The sequence below is a fragment of the Saccopteryx bilineata genome, chromosome 2 (assembly GCF_036850765.1).
Source record: "Saccopteryx bilineata isolate mSacBil1 chromosome 2, mSacBil1_pri_phased_curated, whole genome shotgun sequence".
Taxonomy (NCBI): Eukaryota; Metazoa; Chordata; class Mammalia; order Chiroptera; family Emballonuridae; genus Saccopteryx; species Saccopteryx bilineata.
Window position 1 is genome coordinate 82,270,718 of NC_089491.1, and position 19,919 is coordinate 82,290,636.

The 19,919-nt window shown below is 39.4% G+C and overlaps 1 protein-coding gene across 4 annotated transcripts in view; it reads left to right on the forward strand.

Annotated features, from left to right (window-relative positions):
- Positions 1–19,919, forward strand: part of FOCAD (focadhesin) — a 334,210-nt gene that overhangs the window by 63,431 nt on the left and 250,860 nt on the right. For all 4 annotated transcript variants that reach the window (XM_066257344.1, XM_066257347.1, XM_066257346.1 and 1 more), the window contains exon 5: positions 6,206–6,310. In XM_066257344.1, coding sequence (XP_066113441.1) covers positions 6,206–6,310 — 105 coding nt within the window. The remainder of the gene's footprint in view (positions 1–6,205; positions 6,311–19,919) is intronic.

Here is a 19,919-nt window from a genome sequence, read left to right on the forward strand (position 1 = left end):
GTAATACTTATATCAGACAAAATGGACTTTAAAACAAAGGATATAGTAAGAGATAAAGAAGGCCACTACATAATGATAAAAGGAATGATAAAGGGAGTAATCCAACAGGAAGATATAACTATTAAAATTTCTATGCACCTAATGTAGCAGCACCTAAATATATAAAGCAGACTTTGATGGATTTAAAGGGCGAGATCAACAGCAATACTATAATAGTAGGGTATTTCAATACCTCACTAACATCACTAGATAGATCCTCAAGAAAGAAAATTAACAAAGAAACAGCAGACTTATTGGAAACACTAGATCAACTCGATTTAATAGATATCTTCAGAACCTTTCACCCTAAAGCAGCAGAATATACATTCTTTTCAAGTGCTCATGGTACATTCTCTAGGATAGACCACAGGTTAGGGCACAAAAGTGGTCTCAACAAATTTAAGAAGATTGAAATTATATCAAGCACTTTCTCTGATCACAAGGGCATGAAACTAGAAATGAACCACAACAGAAAAGCTAAAAAAAAAAAAAAAAATCTCAAACATGTGGAAACTAAATAGCAGGTTGTTAAATAATGAATGGATTAAGAATGAGATCAAAGAAGAAATAAAAAAATTCCTAGAAACAAATGACAATGAGCATACAACAACTCAAAGTTTATGGGACACAGCAAAAGCAGTACTGAGAGGGAAGTTCATAGCACTACAGGCACACCTTAAGAAACTAGAAAAAGCTAAAATAAACAATTTAACCCTGCATCTAAAAGAAAGAACTAGAAAAAGAACAGCAAGTAAAGCCCAGAGCTAGGAGAAGGAAGGAAATAATAAAGATTAGAGCATTAATAAATGACATAGAGGCTAAAGAAACAATACAGAGGATCAATAAAACTAGGAACTGGTTCTTTGAAAAGGTAAACAAGATCGATGAACCTTTAACTAGACTCACCAAAAAAAAAAAAAAAAAAAAAAAAAGAGGACTCAAATAAATAAAATCAGAAATGAGAGTGGAGAAATAACAACTGACACAACAGAAATACAAAATATTGTAAGAAACTGCTATGAAGAACTGTATGCCAAAAAACTAGACAACCTAGATGAAATGGACAAATTCCTTGAAACATATAATCTTCCAAAAATCAATCTGGAAGAATCCAAAAACCTAAACAGACCGATTACAACAAATGAGATAGAAACAGTTATCAAAAAACTCCCAACAAAGAAAAGTCCGAGGCCTGATGGCTTCACAAGTGAATTATACCAAATATTCAAAGAAGAATTAACTCCTATCCTTCTCAAGCTATTTCAAAAAATTCAAGAGGACGGAAGACTTCTAAGCTCCTTTTATGAGGCAAGCATAATTCTGATTCCAAAACCAGGCAAAGACAACACAAAGAAAGAAAATTATAGTCCAATATCTTGATGAATATAGATGCTGAAATCCTCAACAAAATATTAGCAAACTGGATCCAACAATATATGAAAAAAATCATACACCATGATCAAGTGGGATTTATTCTGAGGAGGCAAGGCTGGTACAATATTTGTAAATCAATCAATGTGATTCATCACATAAACAAAAAGAAGGAGAAAAACCACATGATAATTTCAATAGATGCAGAAAAGCATTTGATAAAATCCAGCACCCGTTCATGATTAAAACTCAGCAAAGTGGCAATACAGGGAACATACCTCAACATGATAAAAAGCACCTGACCTGTGGTGGCGCAGTGGATAAAGCATTGACTTGAGAACACTGAGGTCACCAGTTCAAAACCCTGGGCTTGCCTGTTCAAGGCACATATGGGAGTTGATGCTTTCTGCTCCTCCCCCTTCTCTCTCTCTCTCCGTCTCTCTTCTCTATCTCTAAAAAAAAAAAAAAAAAAAAAAGAAAAAAAAAGCAACTGAACATGATAAAAAGCATCTATGACAAACCCACAGCCAACATCATACTCAATGGACAAAAATTAAAAGCAATCCCCTTAAGATCAGGAACAAGGCAGGGGTGCCCCCTTTCACCACTCTTATTCAACATAGTCCTGGAATTTGTAGCTACAGCAATCAGAGAAGAAGAAAAAATAAAAGGTATTCAAGTTGGAAAAGAAGAAGTAAATCTATCATTATTTGCAGATGATATGATATTGTATATAGAAAACCCTAAAGTCTCAGTCAAAAAACTACTGGACCTGATTAATGAATTCAGCAAAGTGGTAGGATATCAAATCAATATTCAGAAATCAGAGGCATTTTTATATGCCAACAATGAACAGTCAGAAAGAGAAATTAAGGAAATAATCCCCTTCACTATTGCAACCAAAAAAATAAAGTACCTAGGAGTAAATTTAACCAAGGAGACTAAAGACTTGTACTTGGAAAATTATAAAGCATTGGTAAAAGAAATCAGGGAAGATACAAACAAGTGGAAGCAAATACCGTGCTCATGGTTAGGAAGAATAAATATCATTAAAATGTCTATATTACTCAAAGCAATCTATAAATTCAATGCAATACCAATTAGGAAAGCCAAACCTCAGTTTGACATCCACTAGAGGACACACGGAGAAGAGAGAATCTTAGGCAAAGGGCTTCATGCAGTGATGAGACAGACCTCTATGTTCACCAGTGAATTCATTCAGGAGAGGAGCCATATGTGTGTGATATCTTTCATGACAGATTCAGTCATGACTCTACATTGCATGGTCATGAGAAGATCCATATAAAAGAGAAAATGTACTGTTGTAAAAATTTTGGAAATGCTTCAACTGAAAGGGGAATCTCAATGCTCACCGAAGAACCTACTTAGGAACTAAACCAGATGAGTGTCTCCAGCAGTGTTGGGATATATGAATATAATGTGAGCCAAATAATCTAATTTTCTTGTAGCCACATTAAAAAGTAAAAAGAAACAGGTGGTATTAATTTTAATAATGTATTTTATATAACCGTGCATATCAAAAAGATTATTTTGCCTGATCAGGCGGTGGCGCAGTGGATAGAGCGTCGGACTGGGATGCGGAAGACCCTGGTGCGAGACCCCGAGGTCGCCAGCTTGAGCGCGGGCTCATCTGGTTTGAGCAAAGCTCACTAGCTTGAGCCCAAGGTCGCTGGCTCGAGCAAGGGGTTACTCAGTCTGCTGTAGCCCTCATGGTCAAGGCACATATGGGAAAGTAATCAATGAACAACTAAGGTGTTGCAACTATAAACGGATGATTGATGCTTCTCATCTCTCTCCGTTCCTGTCTGTCTGTCCCTATCTATCCCTCTCTCTGACTTTCTCTCTGTCTCAGTTAAAAAAAAAAAAAAGATTATTTTAACATGTAATCAATATAGAACATTATACATGATATATTACATCTTTTTTGTGATAAGTCTTTTAAGTCTAGAATGTATTTTATACTTATAGCACATCTCAATTTGTATTCACCACATTATAAATGCTCAGTAGCCACATGTGGCTACTGGCCACTGTATTACACAGAATTGCCACGCCTTTTATCAGTTGAAATACTTTAAATTCCATAAAAGGGTACACTCCACCTCACATAATTGCACCAACTGATATTAATTATGTCCAAGTCTTTGTCCTAGCCCTAAAATAGAGTTAACAGTGCTTTGTAACCTACTATTATTCTGGTTAGCAAATGGTGAACACATAGGAGAATACTTAGCTTACCATAAGTGCTCCAAAATATGAACAACCATGACTTAAGTATACTTTTTTGTTTAACAAAATATATATTTGTTATATGTGCAGTATACCCAAGAATCTTTCTTGGAACTAAAATCTTAGATATACAGCTAGTGCTCGACTTACCACCATGATTGGTTCCTACAGACCAGTTGTAACATGATTTGGTCATAAATTGAGTAGGCTATATGTACAGTACTGTGAAATGATGTTATAAAAATCTGTCATATTTTATCATAATTTTCTTTCATTATTATATATCATAATTTTCTTTGTTCATTTTATGCCATTTGTATCATCTCTATACCATTTTGTTTCTTATTTTTACATTCATCAGGTTTAAGTAAAACACTGCATTACTAGTACAACTGGTTTAATATTTACAAAACATACAAAATTACAAAATACAGGTATAAAAAATACCATAGGAAATGTTTTCCCAATTGCAAAACACATCAAAATATATATCCAAGACACAAAACACAAATTGCTGTACCGATTTTGGGATAACAGTTGAAATGGTGCACGTGGAGATGGTAGTGCTGCTGGAAGCTGGTCGGCACTGTCCTAGGCCCAGCTGGGCAACGCTTGTGCTGCCAGGCACAGAGCTGTCGTGGCTAGCGATTGTGGTAGTAAAGTCGAATGGTCATAAGTTGCATAGGTCATAAGTCGATCAATACCTGTATATCTAAGTTCCAAGGGAGATCCTTATATAAAAAGGACAGGGTCATTTGTGACAACATGGATGAATATGGAAGGCATTATACTAAGTGAAACAAGCCAGGCAAAGAAAACCAAATAATGTGGTATCACTTACGTGTGGAATCTTAAATAATAATAAAAAAAGGAAGTTAAACTCTTAGAAACCAAGAGTACATGGTGGGCCCTGGCCGGTTGGCTCAGCGGTAGAGCGTCGGCCTAGTGTGCGGAGGACCCGGGTTCGATTCCCGGCCAGGGCACACAGGAGAAGCGCCCATTTGCTTCTCCACCCCTCCGCCGCGCTTTCCTCTCTGTCTCTCTCGTCCCCTCCCGCAGCCAAGGCTCCATTGGAGCAAAGATGGCCCGGGCGCTGGGGATGGCTCTGTGGCCTCTGTCCCAGGCGCTAGAGTGGCTCTGGTCGCAACATGGCGACGCCCAGGATGGGCAGATTATCGCCCCCTGGTGGGCAGAGCGTCGCCCCTGGTGGGCGTGCCGGGTGGATCCCGGTCGGGCGCATGCGGGAGTCTGTCTGACTGTCTCTCCCCATTTCCAGCTTCAGAAAAAATGAAAAAAAAAAAAAAAAAAAAAGAGTACATGGTGTTTGCCAGGGGCTGAGTAGGGGGTGGAGGAAAAGGGAAGAGGTTGGCCAATGGGCACAAACTTCCAGTTATAAGATGAATAAGTTCTGAATGTCTAATAAACAGCCTGCTGACTATAGCTAAGAATGTGGTATTGTATACTTGAAATATGCCAAGAGACTAGATCTTAAGCATTTCCACCAAAAAATTCAATAAATAATATCAGGACAATTATTTAACTGTATACTCAAATATACTCCAAAAGGATTAAATTAAAATATAAAAACCAATAAAGATCTAGAATTGAGTATTATCATAAATTGGGAGAATTTGATTTGACTGGGAACCTGCAATGGGGGAGGGACCACTGCTGCTTCTTGGCCTTCTTCCTCTTGCTTCCACATCTTCTTCCTATCCCACGACTAGGTAGACAGCACAGCTAGAGGAAGAGAGGCAAGGTCCTACTTTACTGACATCACTGGTTCTCTATTGTCTATTGCAGTGAAAAAAAAAGAAAAGTAGCCATGTGAGGTCATGATGTATTAATTAACTTGATTATGGCAATCATTTCACAATGTATAGTACATATATCACATTGTACATTTTACCATAAAATTGTATCTGTCAATTTTACCTCAATAATGCTAAAGTGGGGGGAAAATCCCATTTCACATTAAAAAATTAATCATAAGTAAAAAATAAAACAAAATGGCAGGCTATTCTATTTGATATATTATCTTCCTGCCTGTTCCAGGAATAAGGAAAAAATTATTTTAAAGTTTCATTCCTCACTCCCATTAACTTTGTTTTAATGGGGATTATTTGTTCTGATTGGTCCCCTGACTCACTTTTTAAATGGCTGATTCATTTCACATGTCTGAAATAATAATTCATGATCTGCTAATATTTATAAATGAAGGAGTTGGTTATTCAGTATGGGTAACTGATAGGGTCACTGCCTGCAATTATGTGGGCTAATGTTTGTTTTTTCCTGATTGATTTTTCCCCAAGAATGTGTAGTTAGGTGATTGATAACTTAGTTGTTTGATTTTTCTTCACCATTTCTACTTTATGAGAGCTTTCTGCTCGCAGGCCTCTTCTCTGCTGCACTGTAGAATGAGCTGGGTGACTACTGTTCAGTATGGGTGGCAAGTGTTCAATTTTTAAAAAAGGGTAAAATTAAGTACCTCTTTAGAATATTTGCTTTATGTCAGTAACATTTAACATGTTATATTTCTTTACAGGAATGCACATGGCTTGATAAAAGCTGTTATGAAACTATTACAACTGCAGGCAGCTAAGGAAGGGCAAGCTGGGGAGAAGAATATTCAGGACATATATTCTATTCGGTAAGCTTTTTTTCCCTTTCTTTAAAAACCATGGTTTTTTTTTTTAAATTGTGTGAGTTGTTATGAACTGTAACATGCTAATTCATTAAAAATTAGTTATTTCAGCCTGACCTGTGGTGGCGCAGTGGATAAAGCGTCGACCTGGACATGCTGAGGTCGCTGGTTCGAAACCCTGGGCTTGCCTGGTCAAGGCACATATGGGAGTTGATGCTTCCAGCTCCTCCCCTTTCTCTCTCTCTCTCTGTCTCTCTCTCCTCTCTCTCTCTCTCTCTCTCTCCTCTCTAAAAAAAAATGAATAAATAAATAAATAAATGTATCTTAAAAAAAATTAAAAAAAAAAAAAAGAAAAAAAAATTAGTTATTTCAGAAATTGAGCAAATATACTTAAGCAGGAGGGTAAACTTCCTCACTATGAAAAATAGTAGGCTAGCAAAGGTTCCCAGGGCAAGATCAGCAGTTAGGAGCATTGATTTGCCTTTTTTTTTTTTATCACCTATAGAATGTAACGTGTTAGAATTATTTTAAAAAGAAAAATTACACAGCAACAATTATAGTGAAATGCATTGGATTTTATGGAGGAGTTGTGAACAAATGATAGCATCATACTTATTTGTGAAAGTGACCTTAACTGTTGTCTTGAAGGTTCTAGAAAGCATTTCATTTTTAACATTTTTTTAAAAAAAAATATTTATTTTTTACAGACACAGAGAGTGAGTCAGAGAGAGGGATAGACAGGGACAGACAGACAGGAACGGATAGAGATGAGAAGTATCAATCATTAGTTTTTCATTGCGCGTTGCAACACCTTAGTTGTTCATTGATTGCTTTCTCATATGTGCCTTGACTGTGGGGCTACAGCAGACCAAGTAAACCCTTGCTGGAGCCAGCGACTTTGGGTTCAAGCTGGTGGGCTTTTCCTCAAACCAGATGAGCCCGCACTCAAGCTGGCGACCTCGAGGTCTCGAACCTGGGTCCTCTGCATCCCAGCCCGACGTTCTATCCACTGTGCCACCGCCTGGTCAGTCTAGAAAGCATTTCTTAAGAGAGGAGTGGACAGAGAACCCCAGAGGGTGTCATATAACCAATGTATATTGTTCTAAGAACTCTGTTTAGTGATGCATCCAGAATGTGCCTGGATTCAAAGGAATGAGAACATAGGACCATAACCAAGGGTACTGGTTCATTGTGGAAAATGGCTTACATTGGTTATGGCAATTCAAGAGGGAAAGTAATCAGAAACTGTGAATCCTCACTGGCTTGAGAATACAGCATCTGCAGTTTTGAGCATTTGACACCACAGCAATCAAAAACTGAGAGTGTCTCCAAAATATTGAGTGGTGTCTACTTATGTATATTTATAGTACTTTCCTTTTAAGAATAGTCAACAGTGTCTTGTATAGTACAATGATCTTTCCTGAAATTTTAGTGCTATTTATGATCTCTTTATTTTTATTAATACATAATCAAGAGTTTGTTTTTCTTTTTGAGAGAGAGACAGAGACAGACAGACAGACAGGAAGGGGAGAAATGAGAAGCATCAGTTCTTTGTTGCGGCACCTTAGTTGTTCATTGATTGCTTTCTCATATGTGCCTTGACCAGGGGCTTCAGCTGAGCCAGTGACCCCTTCCTCAAGCCAGTGACCTTGGGCTCAAGCCAGTGACTTTGGGCTTCAAGCCAGTGACCATGGGGTCATGTCTATAATCCCACATTCAAGCTGAATGAGCTTGTGCTCAAGTCGGTGACCTTAGGGTTTTGAACCTAGGTCCTCTGCATCCCAGGCCAGTGCTTCATCCACTGTGCCACCACCTGTTCAGCCTCAAGAGATTTTTAAGCCAATTTTCTTAACAAGGTCAGATTTGCATTTTACATCGTCTTTCTTTTCTTTCTCTCTCTCTCTTTCTCTCATTCATTCATTCCTTTTTTTTTTTTATCAAGTGAGAGGCAGGGAGGCCGAGAGACAGACTCCTGCATGCACCCCAACTGGGATCCACCTGGAAACCCCCACCTGGAGCTGATGCTCTACCATTTGGGGCTGCTGCTTCGTTGCTTGGCAACCAAGCTATATTAGCACCTGAGGGGAGGCCATGGAGCCATCCTCAGTGCCCAGGGCCAACTTGTTCAGTCGAGCCATGACTGCAGTAGGGGACGAGGGGGTGGTAGGGGTAGGGGTAGAGAAGCAGATGGTTGCCTCTCCTTTGTACCCTGACGACGAATCAAACCCCAGACTTTCATACTCTGAGCTGATGCTCTACCAGTGAGCCAACTGGCCACGGCTTACATTGTTTTTCTTAACATGTTTATTGAAAGTCTTTAAACATACGAAAAAGATGGAAGAATGTACTATAATGAATTAGTAAATTAATTAACTTAGCTAACTTATTAATTTATTTTTAAATAGGGGAAGCAAATGGAAAAAAAACTTTTTTATACTATTATTATTTATTTACAATATTTGAAAATACTGTGGAATCTTGGAGTGTGCAGAGTAAACTTTTCTAAATTGATAAATATACTTTTCTTTTTTTAACATAGTTGTGCCTCCTGAGATAACGAGGTTTCATTTCAGGTTTGTCCTCCATCCATTGCCTTGACCAGAATTGAACCTAAGAAGTAGATGAGCAGATCTTAATATTTCTAGATGAGTCATATGAACATCTGTGTTTTTTCTCTTTTTAAAAAGAAGTTCAAACTTTTGGGCCAGAGTTCCAGGATAGGAAATGGTTTTATTCATTATTGTTTACTGGGGCTATTTATTTACTTATTTATTTTAAGATAGAAAAGCAATTGAAGTTTTTATTTTTTTATATAATAGTTTTATGACACAGTTGACCTATTTAAACAATTCCTTTTTATTTTTTTATTTTTGTTGTATATTCATAGATTATGCAACCATCACCATAATCAATTCTAGGACATTTTCATCATTCCAAGAAGAAATTCCTCACCCATTAGCTGTCGCTCCTTATTTCCCTCTGCCCAGTGGGGTGTTTTTAATTCAGTAGTTCTTAGCCGTTGCTGCTCATTGGAACCATCTGGGTGTGGAACATACCAAAAACCAAATATCCCAGGCCAACTGAATCAGAATCTCTGCTGTGGGGCCCAGGCATTTGTGTTTTTAAAAAACAAAGGCCCAGGTAATTCTGATTCACAGTCAGTACAAGATGGTGTGTTAGCTGCTCTTTAATGTGCATTCTCTTCACCTGGAGCCTTGTTGAATGGCAGATTCTCTTAGGGCTATGGAGGGCCACAGGGTCTTCTGACAAGCTCCCAGATGCTGTTGATGCTTAGGTCCCCCACGACTATAAGTAGCAGAAGTAGGAGCCACAACATCAGTATGAGAATGCAGAATCCTGGACCCCATCTCAGATTACCTGAAACAGAGCCTCCATTCTGATAAGATTTTTTCTGGGAAATTTAGAGGCACTTTACAGTATAAGAGGCCCTGTTTTTTATGAAGGTAAAGGGAAATTTTCTATCATGTGGAAGTAGAGTTATTCTCATTTTCATATTGATTGTCCTTACTGTGTGTGAGTGCTAGACCTTCAGTAATCTGTAATCTTTCACTTATTTTCTATTTATAGTTTATATTCTCCTGTAGTTGGTTCTTCTAACTTCAGTCTTGATTTCAAAAGAAAATATGTGCTAGGTGTGGATAGGGAGCCTAGTATGAGGAGCTGAAATCATACTGGATGCATAAGGTTTGTCTTTAGATCGGTGGCACATTAAGACATCCAGAATCAATCACCTGAGTTGTCATAATCCAGTCAAGTTTATGGAGAGCCCTTATGTGAATGGCTGCTTGGCACTATAAATCAGTGGAGTGTAATCGAGTGTATAAGAGCCTGAAGTTCCTCCGGGGGGTGGGGATTGTGTATAGCAGAAACAGAGGAGAGGTGAGCCTGAAGAGCAGATTCCTCTCAAGAGAGCTATGATTACCTGAGTCAGACATAAAATTGTCATGCTGTTTTAGAGCCTTCTTTGCCACATATTGGTTAAGCAATATCACCCAGCCTTGGAGAGGTGAACTGATGAGTGGTGTTTGAAAGCATGAAAAGGATATAAGAAGCTTAGAACTCTACTGAGAGGGGGTTATGCTGTGGGGTTAATTTAAAATGGCAGTAGTATGAAACTAATCTACGTTTTTAATGGTATTAAGGACTCTTCTAGTGAATAGTTGGGGTATAAGTATTTCTTTCTTGCTTTTGTCTTGAGAGCTGATTAACTTGAATTACAGTAAAACAGAGTATGTGGGCAATTTAAGTGAGTCTGTCCTGAACTTCATTAATTCATGCCAGTGTGGGAATGAAGACAGAAGATGTGAGGAGCCAAAATGTTAGCCAGTGGCTTCCTTGGTTTCTGTGAATTTCCTGAAGGTACTCTAGAGACGCTTTTCTCTTTGTTGAACCCAGATGTCAGTGGTTCTCAAATGTCCTGTGCATAAGAATCATCTGGGGGGGAGCTTGTTAAAAGTACAGCCTCTCAAACGCAATTGCCAGAGATTCTCATTCATTCAGTAGGCTTTGTGTGAGATTCAGAATCAGCATGCTTGTCTGGCTGGTCAGTGATATAGGGATATAAGTTGCTTGTAGATCACTCTTGAGAAATACTGCTTGAGCTCCTGGGAGCTTAATTTTACCACATATGAGCTGCAAGGAATCCCTTGGGATACACTTGGGGCTGGTTCTTCAGTGACCTAACCATGTCTCCTTGTCTCTATTTGGGAAACTGTAAGTTTCCAAGCCCCAAGGCAGCAAGTTCATCTTATCATGTCTACTATCAACAATAGAGTGGGGAAGAGCAGAACCAAAGAATAATTCTTAAGGTAAAGCAATCCAATGAGAACAAGCCAAGTGCAGATATAAGAGAGAGAATGTAAGAGATTTAAACTTCATGGCTCTGTTCAATGAAATAATGCCATAGCCCAAACACATTCATGTTATTCCTGGTCAGGTGGTGGATGGCTGTAGGTGCAGGAGGTGAAGTGAGCCCTCAGCATCCTCTTAGAAAACACCAGTGTTTCTTAGTTTTTACAATGCACAAACCGCTCATCCTCAGTGTTTGTTCTGAGTGTATGTCAGAACATGTCTGCAAACCTGCATTTTAATAAGAGATTTAGATGTACAAGTAGTCTACTGACCATGCTTTGAGATACATTAGATTAGGGTGTGTGTAGCTAATAAAGTTCATGTCACTTTACTGGACCCTTCTTTAGTTTTATGTTTTAAGATTAAATGGGGATATTTAAGTGGGATTTCAATTCCCACTTCCTTTAGGGATGGGGATAATTGGAAGAACACTGCAGTACATTTGACTACTGTGATTAAATGAAAAGAATATGCCAAATATAAAATTTAAAGCCCATGAATCTCAACCCTGTAGCATATTAGAGTATTCTGAGAAACTTTGATATATACAGATGCCTGGGATCTACCTAGAAAAAACATAGTGTCAGCGCAGGTATTAGTATTGTTTCAAAGCTTCCCAGGTGGTTTCTGATGCACTGGTAGGATTGAGAACAGTTGGCCAGTTGTTGCATGAGGAAATGGGGGTTCATTGTTGCCAGACCTTTAGATGTTTCAGGATTAAAAATATTTTAAATAAAATCTCCTGACTTATAAATGTTGGGAAACAATTCAGATTTTTAAAAATACAAGGTAGACAGCCAAAACACATGTGCTCACAGGTAGTAAGTTTGTGACCCATGGTTTAGGCATTTAACTGTTTTCAAAAACTTTAGAAGCCTTTTCTAGTTGTGAACAATTTTTATACTAATTACTTTAAAAATATATCTCTTCTAAGATATCCTTCAGTTCAGGTTTATTTTTCTTCTTCCACTTTTGTTTGATCTAAATTTTCTTTTGGTTAGCTTGAACTCCATTTTTCTATAACACACGTATATTTAACTAAGTTAATAAAACATTCTTGAATATTGACCATATGGGACATACAGCAGAAAAGTGATATTTGGCTGGTGTTATGATTGCAAGGAAGAATAACTAAACTAAATTTTTATTATTTATAAATTGTTCGAGGCTCATTTTCTCATTTGCTTTGTAATCTGCCATTTTTCATTCTGAAATTTTATCCCATGCTTTTGCTTTTAATTTTTCCTCCACATATTCATATTATGGCTGTCTCCTTAAGATCTCTCTCCTCAGCTGAAGTGAGGAAATAGCTGTGAATTCATGAGCAGTAACTGCTTGTTCCAGAATCCGTGCATCATTCTGATGTGCCAGACAGTGGCTGACATGCACAAATATCAAATGTTAAGAATGTTATTTGTAGAAAGGCTTGGTCTAATCAGCATCAAGCTGTACTTTCTGAAATAAGAGAATATTAAATGTTTTTGGCAGATGGTGTGTTCTGAAATGGTTGATTACCAATAGTAATGGATAGTTATACCCTGCGTAAATTAAAGTTACGCATTCTGTCTGTGTATTTGCTCATCCATTTGTGCACTGTTATGTATAATGCTCACTAAAATTAAGATATTTTATAGCTTTATATTCATTTTGAAATATCCCCTAATTTTTGTGAACAGTATAGTTTAGACAGAGAGTTGATTTTAAGAACTTAAGGATGTGTGTCCTAAAGGCTGAGGTACTTTGTAATTCCTATTGATTTTTTCACTTATCTCTTAAGGCATATGCATTCATCCCTTAGGGTAAAAAGAGAAAACAAGGGAGTCTCAAGATAAATACAGAGACTGCATTGAGACCAGTTTGTGATTGTTGATATTGAAACATGGCCTAGTTTTAATTCTGATAATAGCTTTTTCTTAGCATTAAACTCTACACTTTGTCTCATATCCATTTTGAAGAACTAGATGGAATCAGCCATGCAGAGGCACAGACAGGAAGGCTGCTTCAGATCCAAGGAAAAGCATGTGTTCAGATTCTGCTGTGTGGACCAGCTAGGTGAACTAGAGCAGTGGTCTCCAACCTTTTTTGGGCCACGGACTGGTTTAATGTCAGAAAATATTTTCACGGACCAGCCTTTAGGGTGGGATGGATAAATGTATCACGTGACCAAGACAAGCGTCAAGAGTGAGTCTTAGATGATGTAACAGAGGGAATCTGGTCATTTTTAAAAATAAGACATCGATCAGACTTAAATATAAATAAAATGGAAATAATTTAAGTTATTTATTCTTTCTCTGCAGACCAGTACCAAATGGCCCATGGACTGGAAACGGTCCACAGCCCGGGAGTTGGGGACCACTGAACTAGAGGAATTAACAGGAAGCAAAGTGGCTGGAACTTAGTATTCAAGGGAGGGAGCTGCCTAGATAGAGGCTCAGGACAGGTGCACATGGCCTAGCCCTAGAATATAACAAGACCATGGTGAAGACCTTGGATTTTCTTTAAAGAGTAGTAGGGATTCACTGAAGACTTTTCTTTTTAACTTATTTTAAAATAATTTTAACATTCTAGAAAAGTTGCAAGAAAAGAGGAAGAGACTCATATACTGACCCAGATTCATCAGTTTCTTTTATACTTTGCCACATTTGCTTTATCATTCTCTCTATAATTTTTTTTAATCACAGAATATTTGAGAGTGGATTGCATATATTCAATAGCATGTGTTTTCTAAGAACAAAGATATTCTTTTATACTACTAGAGTACAGATATCAAATTGAGAAAATTTAGCATTAATACAATAATTCAATCTGTAGTCTGTATTCCAGTTTGGTCATTTGTTCTTTTATACCTTTTTTTTCTGTTTTATTTTTAGTGTACAGGATCTAATGTATGATCACATATCACATGTTGCCTGTAGTTGTCATATCTTTTTAGTCTTTTAAAGTTTAGAACTGTTTCTCATTCTTTCATGACATAAACAATTTTGAATACTATAAAAGTGATGCTTCTCAGGATATTACATCTGGAGGCATTGTTGTCCATCTTGCCTTCACTGGTGATTTTTATTTTTATTTTGATCACCCACTCAAGGTTATATCTGGTTTCTCTATGTATAGTTATCATTTCCCTTCTGTAACTAATACGCATCTGTGAGACACTTTGAGACCATGCATATATCCTGTTTCTCATTAAGCTCATACTCTTCCCCTGCTGCCCCAACCAATTTTCTCTGTGATGATTTCAAAATGATGATTTCCAAACTCTACCACTCCCTTCAAATTTACTTGTGGTGGTGGGGACAGAGATAAGTTTTAGGATTGGAAATAATAGGAACCCCTGGATATTTACTTAATCTATAGAGTCTAAAGCTCTACCTCTACAGATTCTGTTTTAGATGGCTTGGATGGGGGCCAGTATAAGTACCTAGAATTTGTATATATATATATTTTTTCTTTTTTCTTTTTTTGCATTTTTCTGAAGCTGGAAACATGGAGAGACAGTCAGACAGACTCCCGCATGTGCTGGGATCCACCCGGCACGCCCACCAGGGGCGACGCTCTGCCCACCAGGGGGCGATGCTCTGCCCATCCTGGGCGTCGCCATGTTGCGACCAGAGCCACTCTAGCGCCTGAGGCAGAGGCCACAGAGCCATCCCCAGCACCCGGGCCATTTTTGCTCCAATGGAGCCTCGGCTGTGGGAGGGGAAGAGAGAGACAGAGAGGAAGGCGCGGCGGAGGGGTGGAGAAGCAAATGGGTGCTTCTCCTGTGTGCCCTGGCCGGGAATCGAACCCGGGTCCTCTGCACACTAGGCCAACGCTCTACTAGAATTTGTATATTTTTAAAAGTTCCAAGGGATTCTGATGTAGAACTAGGTTTGGGAATCACTGGATAAATGGTCCATATACCAAACAATGTCATAATATTTTATAAAGACATTAGAAAAAGACACTGAGCTTTCTTTCCTTTTATATCTGTATCTTTTTTTCTTTTTTTTTTTAGTGACAGGCAGATAGGGACAGACAGCAGACAGACAGGAAGGGAGACAGATAAGAAGCATCAATTCTTTGTTGTGGCACCATAGTTATTCATTGATTGCTTCTCTTAAGTGCCTTGACTGGGGCGACTACAGCCAAACCAGTGACCCCTTGCTCACGCCAGCAACCATGGGGTCGTGTCTGTGGGCCCGTGCTCTAGCTGGTGAGCCTGCAGTCAAGCTAATGAGCCCATGCTCAATCCGGATGAATCTACACTCAAGCTTGTGACCTTGGGGTTTCAAACCTGGGTCTTCTACATCTCAGGCTGATGCTCTATCCACTGCTTCATCAGCTACATCAGGCTACATCAACATTTTTAAAATGGACACAATTAAGTACTTAACCAGTGATATTGAGGTAATAAATGAGATTCTGATTTGAACTTATTTTTTATATATCAATATATAATATATATATTTAGCAATTCAATTTAATAGGGTGACATTGATCAATAAGAGTACATAGGTTTCAGATAAAACATTTATGTTTTTAAGTTTTTTTGTTTTTTTTAATAAATAAATTTTTATTAATTTTAATGGGGTGTCATCAATAAATTAGGGTACATATATTCAAAGAAAACATTTCCAGGTTATCTTGTCATTCAATTATGTTGCATACCCATCACCCAAAGTCAGATTGTCCTCCGTCACCTTCTATCTAGTTTTCTTCATGGCCCTCCCCTCCCCCCTCCCCCTCTCCCTTCTGTCCCCCGTAACCACCACACTCTTGTCCATGTCTCTTAGTCTCGTTTTTATATCCCACCACTGTGTGGAATCCTGCAGTTCTTGTTTTTTTCTGATTTACTTATTTCACTTCGTATAATGTTACCAAGATCCCACCATTTTGTTGTAAGTGATCCGATGTCATCATTTCTTATGGCTGAATAGTATACCATGGTGTATATGTGCCACATCTTCTTTATCTAGTCTTCTATTTTTTTTTACAGTGATTAAAGCCTTTAAGCAAACACATGGCCAATACAGCAAGAATCCATAAAAGAGTAGTGTCCTTAACAAGTTCACCAAGTCCAAGTTGGCCCCAACACCATGCCAAGTCCCTAATAAATGCAACCTAACCCCAGTTCAGTCTGTTAGGAGCTGTCCCAAGGAGCAGGAGTCCAGGAAAAGTCCACATGGCACTGGAATTGTTGTCACAATTCTATACTTTGCAGCTCACGTCCAAGTCCCAATGACCACTGCTTCTAGCTGGTAATGATTCAGGTAGACTGGAAAAGCCATCTGCAGCATGTGTGGAGATGGAGCTTCTGTTCTCCTCTGCCTGGAGAGATGAGACCAGGTTGCTTTTCCCTGGAGCTCTGCAACTGTGGCTTGGTAAAGAGAACCTTGGGATACACTAAGCTGGGTGGCAAAGGTAGATTCATAATAGAAGTTGGCAAAAGGGGGAAAGAGAGCTCTAAATTAGGAGTAGGTCCCAGCCTGAAATATGAGTGGGGCATTGAGGTAGGAGGAATAAAGGAAACACTATATATTAAGCAAAGCAGCAGAAAATAGGATTATCAACACTCACAACAGAGATCTTCGAGGAAAGAATAAAAAACCTGACTATTCAGGCAAGATCTAGTTAAGTGGCCCTTGTGCAAATGAGATCAGTTTATCTGCTTCTTGGAAGAAATATCCAAGGCTTGTCCACACTGTTGTAGATGGGGCCGACGGCCCTGGGCACCTTCAGCCTTCAGTGGCAAACCCCAGCATTCTGGGCAAGGTTAGGTCATAGGTGGCTGGAGCAGGGCTGGAAGAGACTGCACCCTCCCTTAGAGGAGCGAGGGGGAAGCCTACCTTTCTTTCTTGAGGATCTATCTAATGATGTTAATGGGGTATTGAAATCCCCTACTATTATAGTATTGCTGTTGATCTCGCCCTTTAAATCCATCAAAGTCTGTTTTATATATCATATTTAGGTGCTCCTATATTAGGTGCGTAGATATTTATAATGGTTATATCTTCCTTTTGGATTGCTCCCTTTATCATTATGTAGTGACCTTCTTTATCTCTAACTATAGTCTTTGTTTTAAAGTCCATTTTGTCTGATATTAGTATTGCTACCCTAGCTTTTTTTTCATTTCCATTTGTGTGAAATATTTTTTTCCATCCCTTTATCTTCAGTCTATGTGCATCTTTTTATTTTATTTTATTTTATTTTATTTTATTTTATTTTATTTTATTTTTTAAATTTTTTTACAGAGACAGAGAGAGAGAGTCAGAGTGAGGGATAGACAGGGACAGACAGACAGGAACGGAGAGATGAGAAGCATAAACCATTAGTTTTTTGTTGCGCATTGCGACACCTTAGTTGTTCATTGATTGCTTTCTCATATGTGCCTTGATTGTGAGCCTTCAGCAGACCGAATAACCCCTTGCTCGAGCCAGCGACCTTGGGTCCAAGCTGGCAAGCTTTTTGCTGAAGCCAGATGAGCCCACGCTCAAACTGGCAACCTCGGGGGTCTCGAACCTGGGTCTTCCGCATCCCAGTCTGACGCTCTATCCACTGCGCCACTGCATGGTCAGGCTATGTGCATCTTTTGATTTGAGGTGTGTCTCTTGTAGACAGCATATGTTTGGGTTTTGTTTTCTTATCCATGCAGCTACCCTATGTCTTTTGATCTGATCATTTAATTCATTTACATTTAAGGTTATTATTGATATGTAATTGTTTATTGCCATTTTATTCTCTAAAACTATTCCTCTTTTGCTATATTCTTTTCCTACTTTGGTCTGTTTACAACAGGTCCCTTAGCATTTCTTGCAGCCTTGGTTTGGTTGTAGTGAATTCCTTGAGTTTTTTTTTTGTCTGTAAAGCTTTTTATTTCTCCTTCAATTTTAAATGATAGCCTTGCTGGATAAAGTAGTCTTGGTTGTAGGCTCTTGCTCTGCATTAGTATGAGTATTTCTTGCCATTCCCTTCTGGCCTGAAGTGTTTCAGTTGAGACGTCAGAAGTCATCCTTATGGGGGCTCCTTTGTAGGTGATAGTCTTTTTTTGTCTAGCAGCTTTTAATATTTTCTCTTTATCACTTAGCTTTGGTATTTTAATTATGATGTGTCTTGGTGTTGATTTCTTTGGGTTTCTCCTTAATGGAGTTCTCTGTTCTTCCTGAATATGTGAGATGTTTTCCTGCCTTAATTGAGGGAAGTTTTCAGCTATGATATGCTTGAACAAAGTCTCTATCCCTTGTTCTTTCTCTTCTTCTTCAGGAACCCCTGTGATGCAGATGTTATTTCTCTTCATGTTGTCACAGAGCTGTCTTAGAGTTTCCTCAGACTTTTTGAGTCTCTTTACTTTTTTCTGCTCTGCTTCTGTGCCTTTATTTATCGTGTCCTCTAACTTGCTGATTTGATTCTTCACTTCATCCATCCTGCTTTTAATTTCTTCTATTGTGTTCTTTATTTCAGATACTGTATTTGTCATTTCTGACTGATTCTTTTTTATTATTTTAATGTCCTTTTTTATATTTGCTATCTCTTTATTTAGGTGTTCGTAATGACCATCTATTGTTGTTCTAATATCTTTGAGCATCCTAACAATCGTTATTTTAAACTCTGCCTCTGGTAATTTGGTTATGTCTGATTCATTTAGGTCCTTTTCTGGGGATTTCTCTTGGTTCATTTGTGTTGCATTTCTTTGCCTTCGTATTTTCTCTGTGTAAAGGAAGGTTTTGGCCCCTGGAGTCCATTGGGTATGGCCTCTGTTCCCTAGGTGTGGTCTGTCTGCAGGCCCACCACCACCTCTTCTGTTGCTGCCTAGGGCTTTTGGGTTTGGGCGTTGCCAGTGCCTGCCCACTGGGGCTGTTGCTGTGGTTTCCACCTCTCCATGGGAGTGGCTATGATCATGTGCTCGGGTGCACTAGCCTTGGTGGCCTTGGCCTTTGCCCTGCCCCCGTGTGTGGCATTATACTCGGCCCTGAGGGCAGTGGCCAGCACCTTTGCTCAGCTGCGGTTCTCTGCCTGTTTCTGGGCTTTCACCCTGCCCTTGCAGGAGGAGCCCACTCATGGAATGGCTGCTAGCCTTGGCTCTACTGGCCGGGCAGGACTGCGTGCCCACGCTCAGCTCAGTAATGGAACTCCGCCTGTTCTGCGCTTTTGGCTCCACCCCTGAGGGAGGAGCTAACTCTCAAGTCAGGCCACAAGCGTTGGTTGCATGGGCAGGGCAAGCTTGTGCTCCAGTGCCCTTGCTCAAGGGCTGGTCTCCACCCCTTCCGGGGTTTCCACCCTTCTCCCACAGGCTGGATTACAGGCTGCCGGCAGCTGGGCTTGACTACTTTTGCATACCTACTCCTCCCCAGCCAGGCAAGACTGAGCTCACACGTGAGCCCAGTGGCGGCCAGCAGGCTTCCGCCTCTGCCAACAGAACCGCACTTCCACGTCCCGCCGCCATCCACCCTCCGGCGAGCCCTCAGCTGTGTGGGGTGCGGGCACTGCAGCTCAGACCCTAACACTCACTACTGTAGACCTGAATGCTTAGCAACTTCTTAGCAACTCTGCTCTGAGTGCCGCGGGAGAGCTTGTTTGGCTGGTGTTCTGCTTCCCTTTGCTGGTATTGCTCTTTCCAGGGGAAATATTCACTTCAGATTTGGAAGTGACTTGTCCCAGGGGTTAGGGTGGCTGTCTCCTAAAATGTTTCTCCCTGTGCCTCCTAGATTACACTCTCTTCCTGCTACTCCGGTCCTCTCCTCTCTCCCCATTCCCCGGAGCCCCG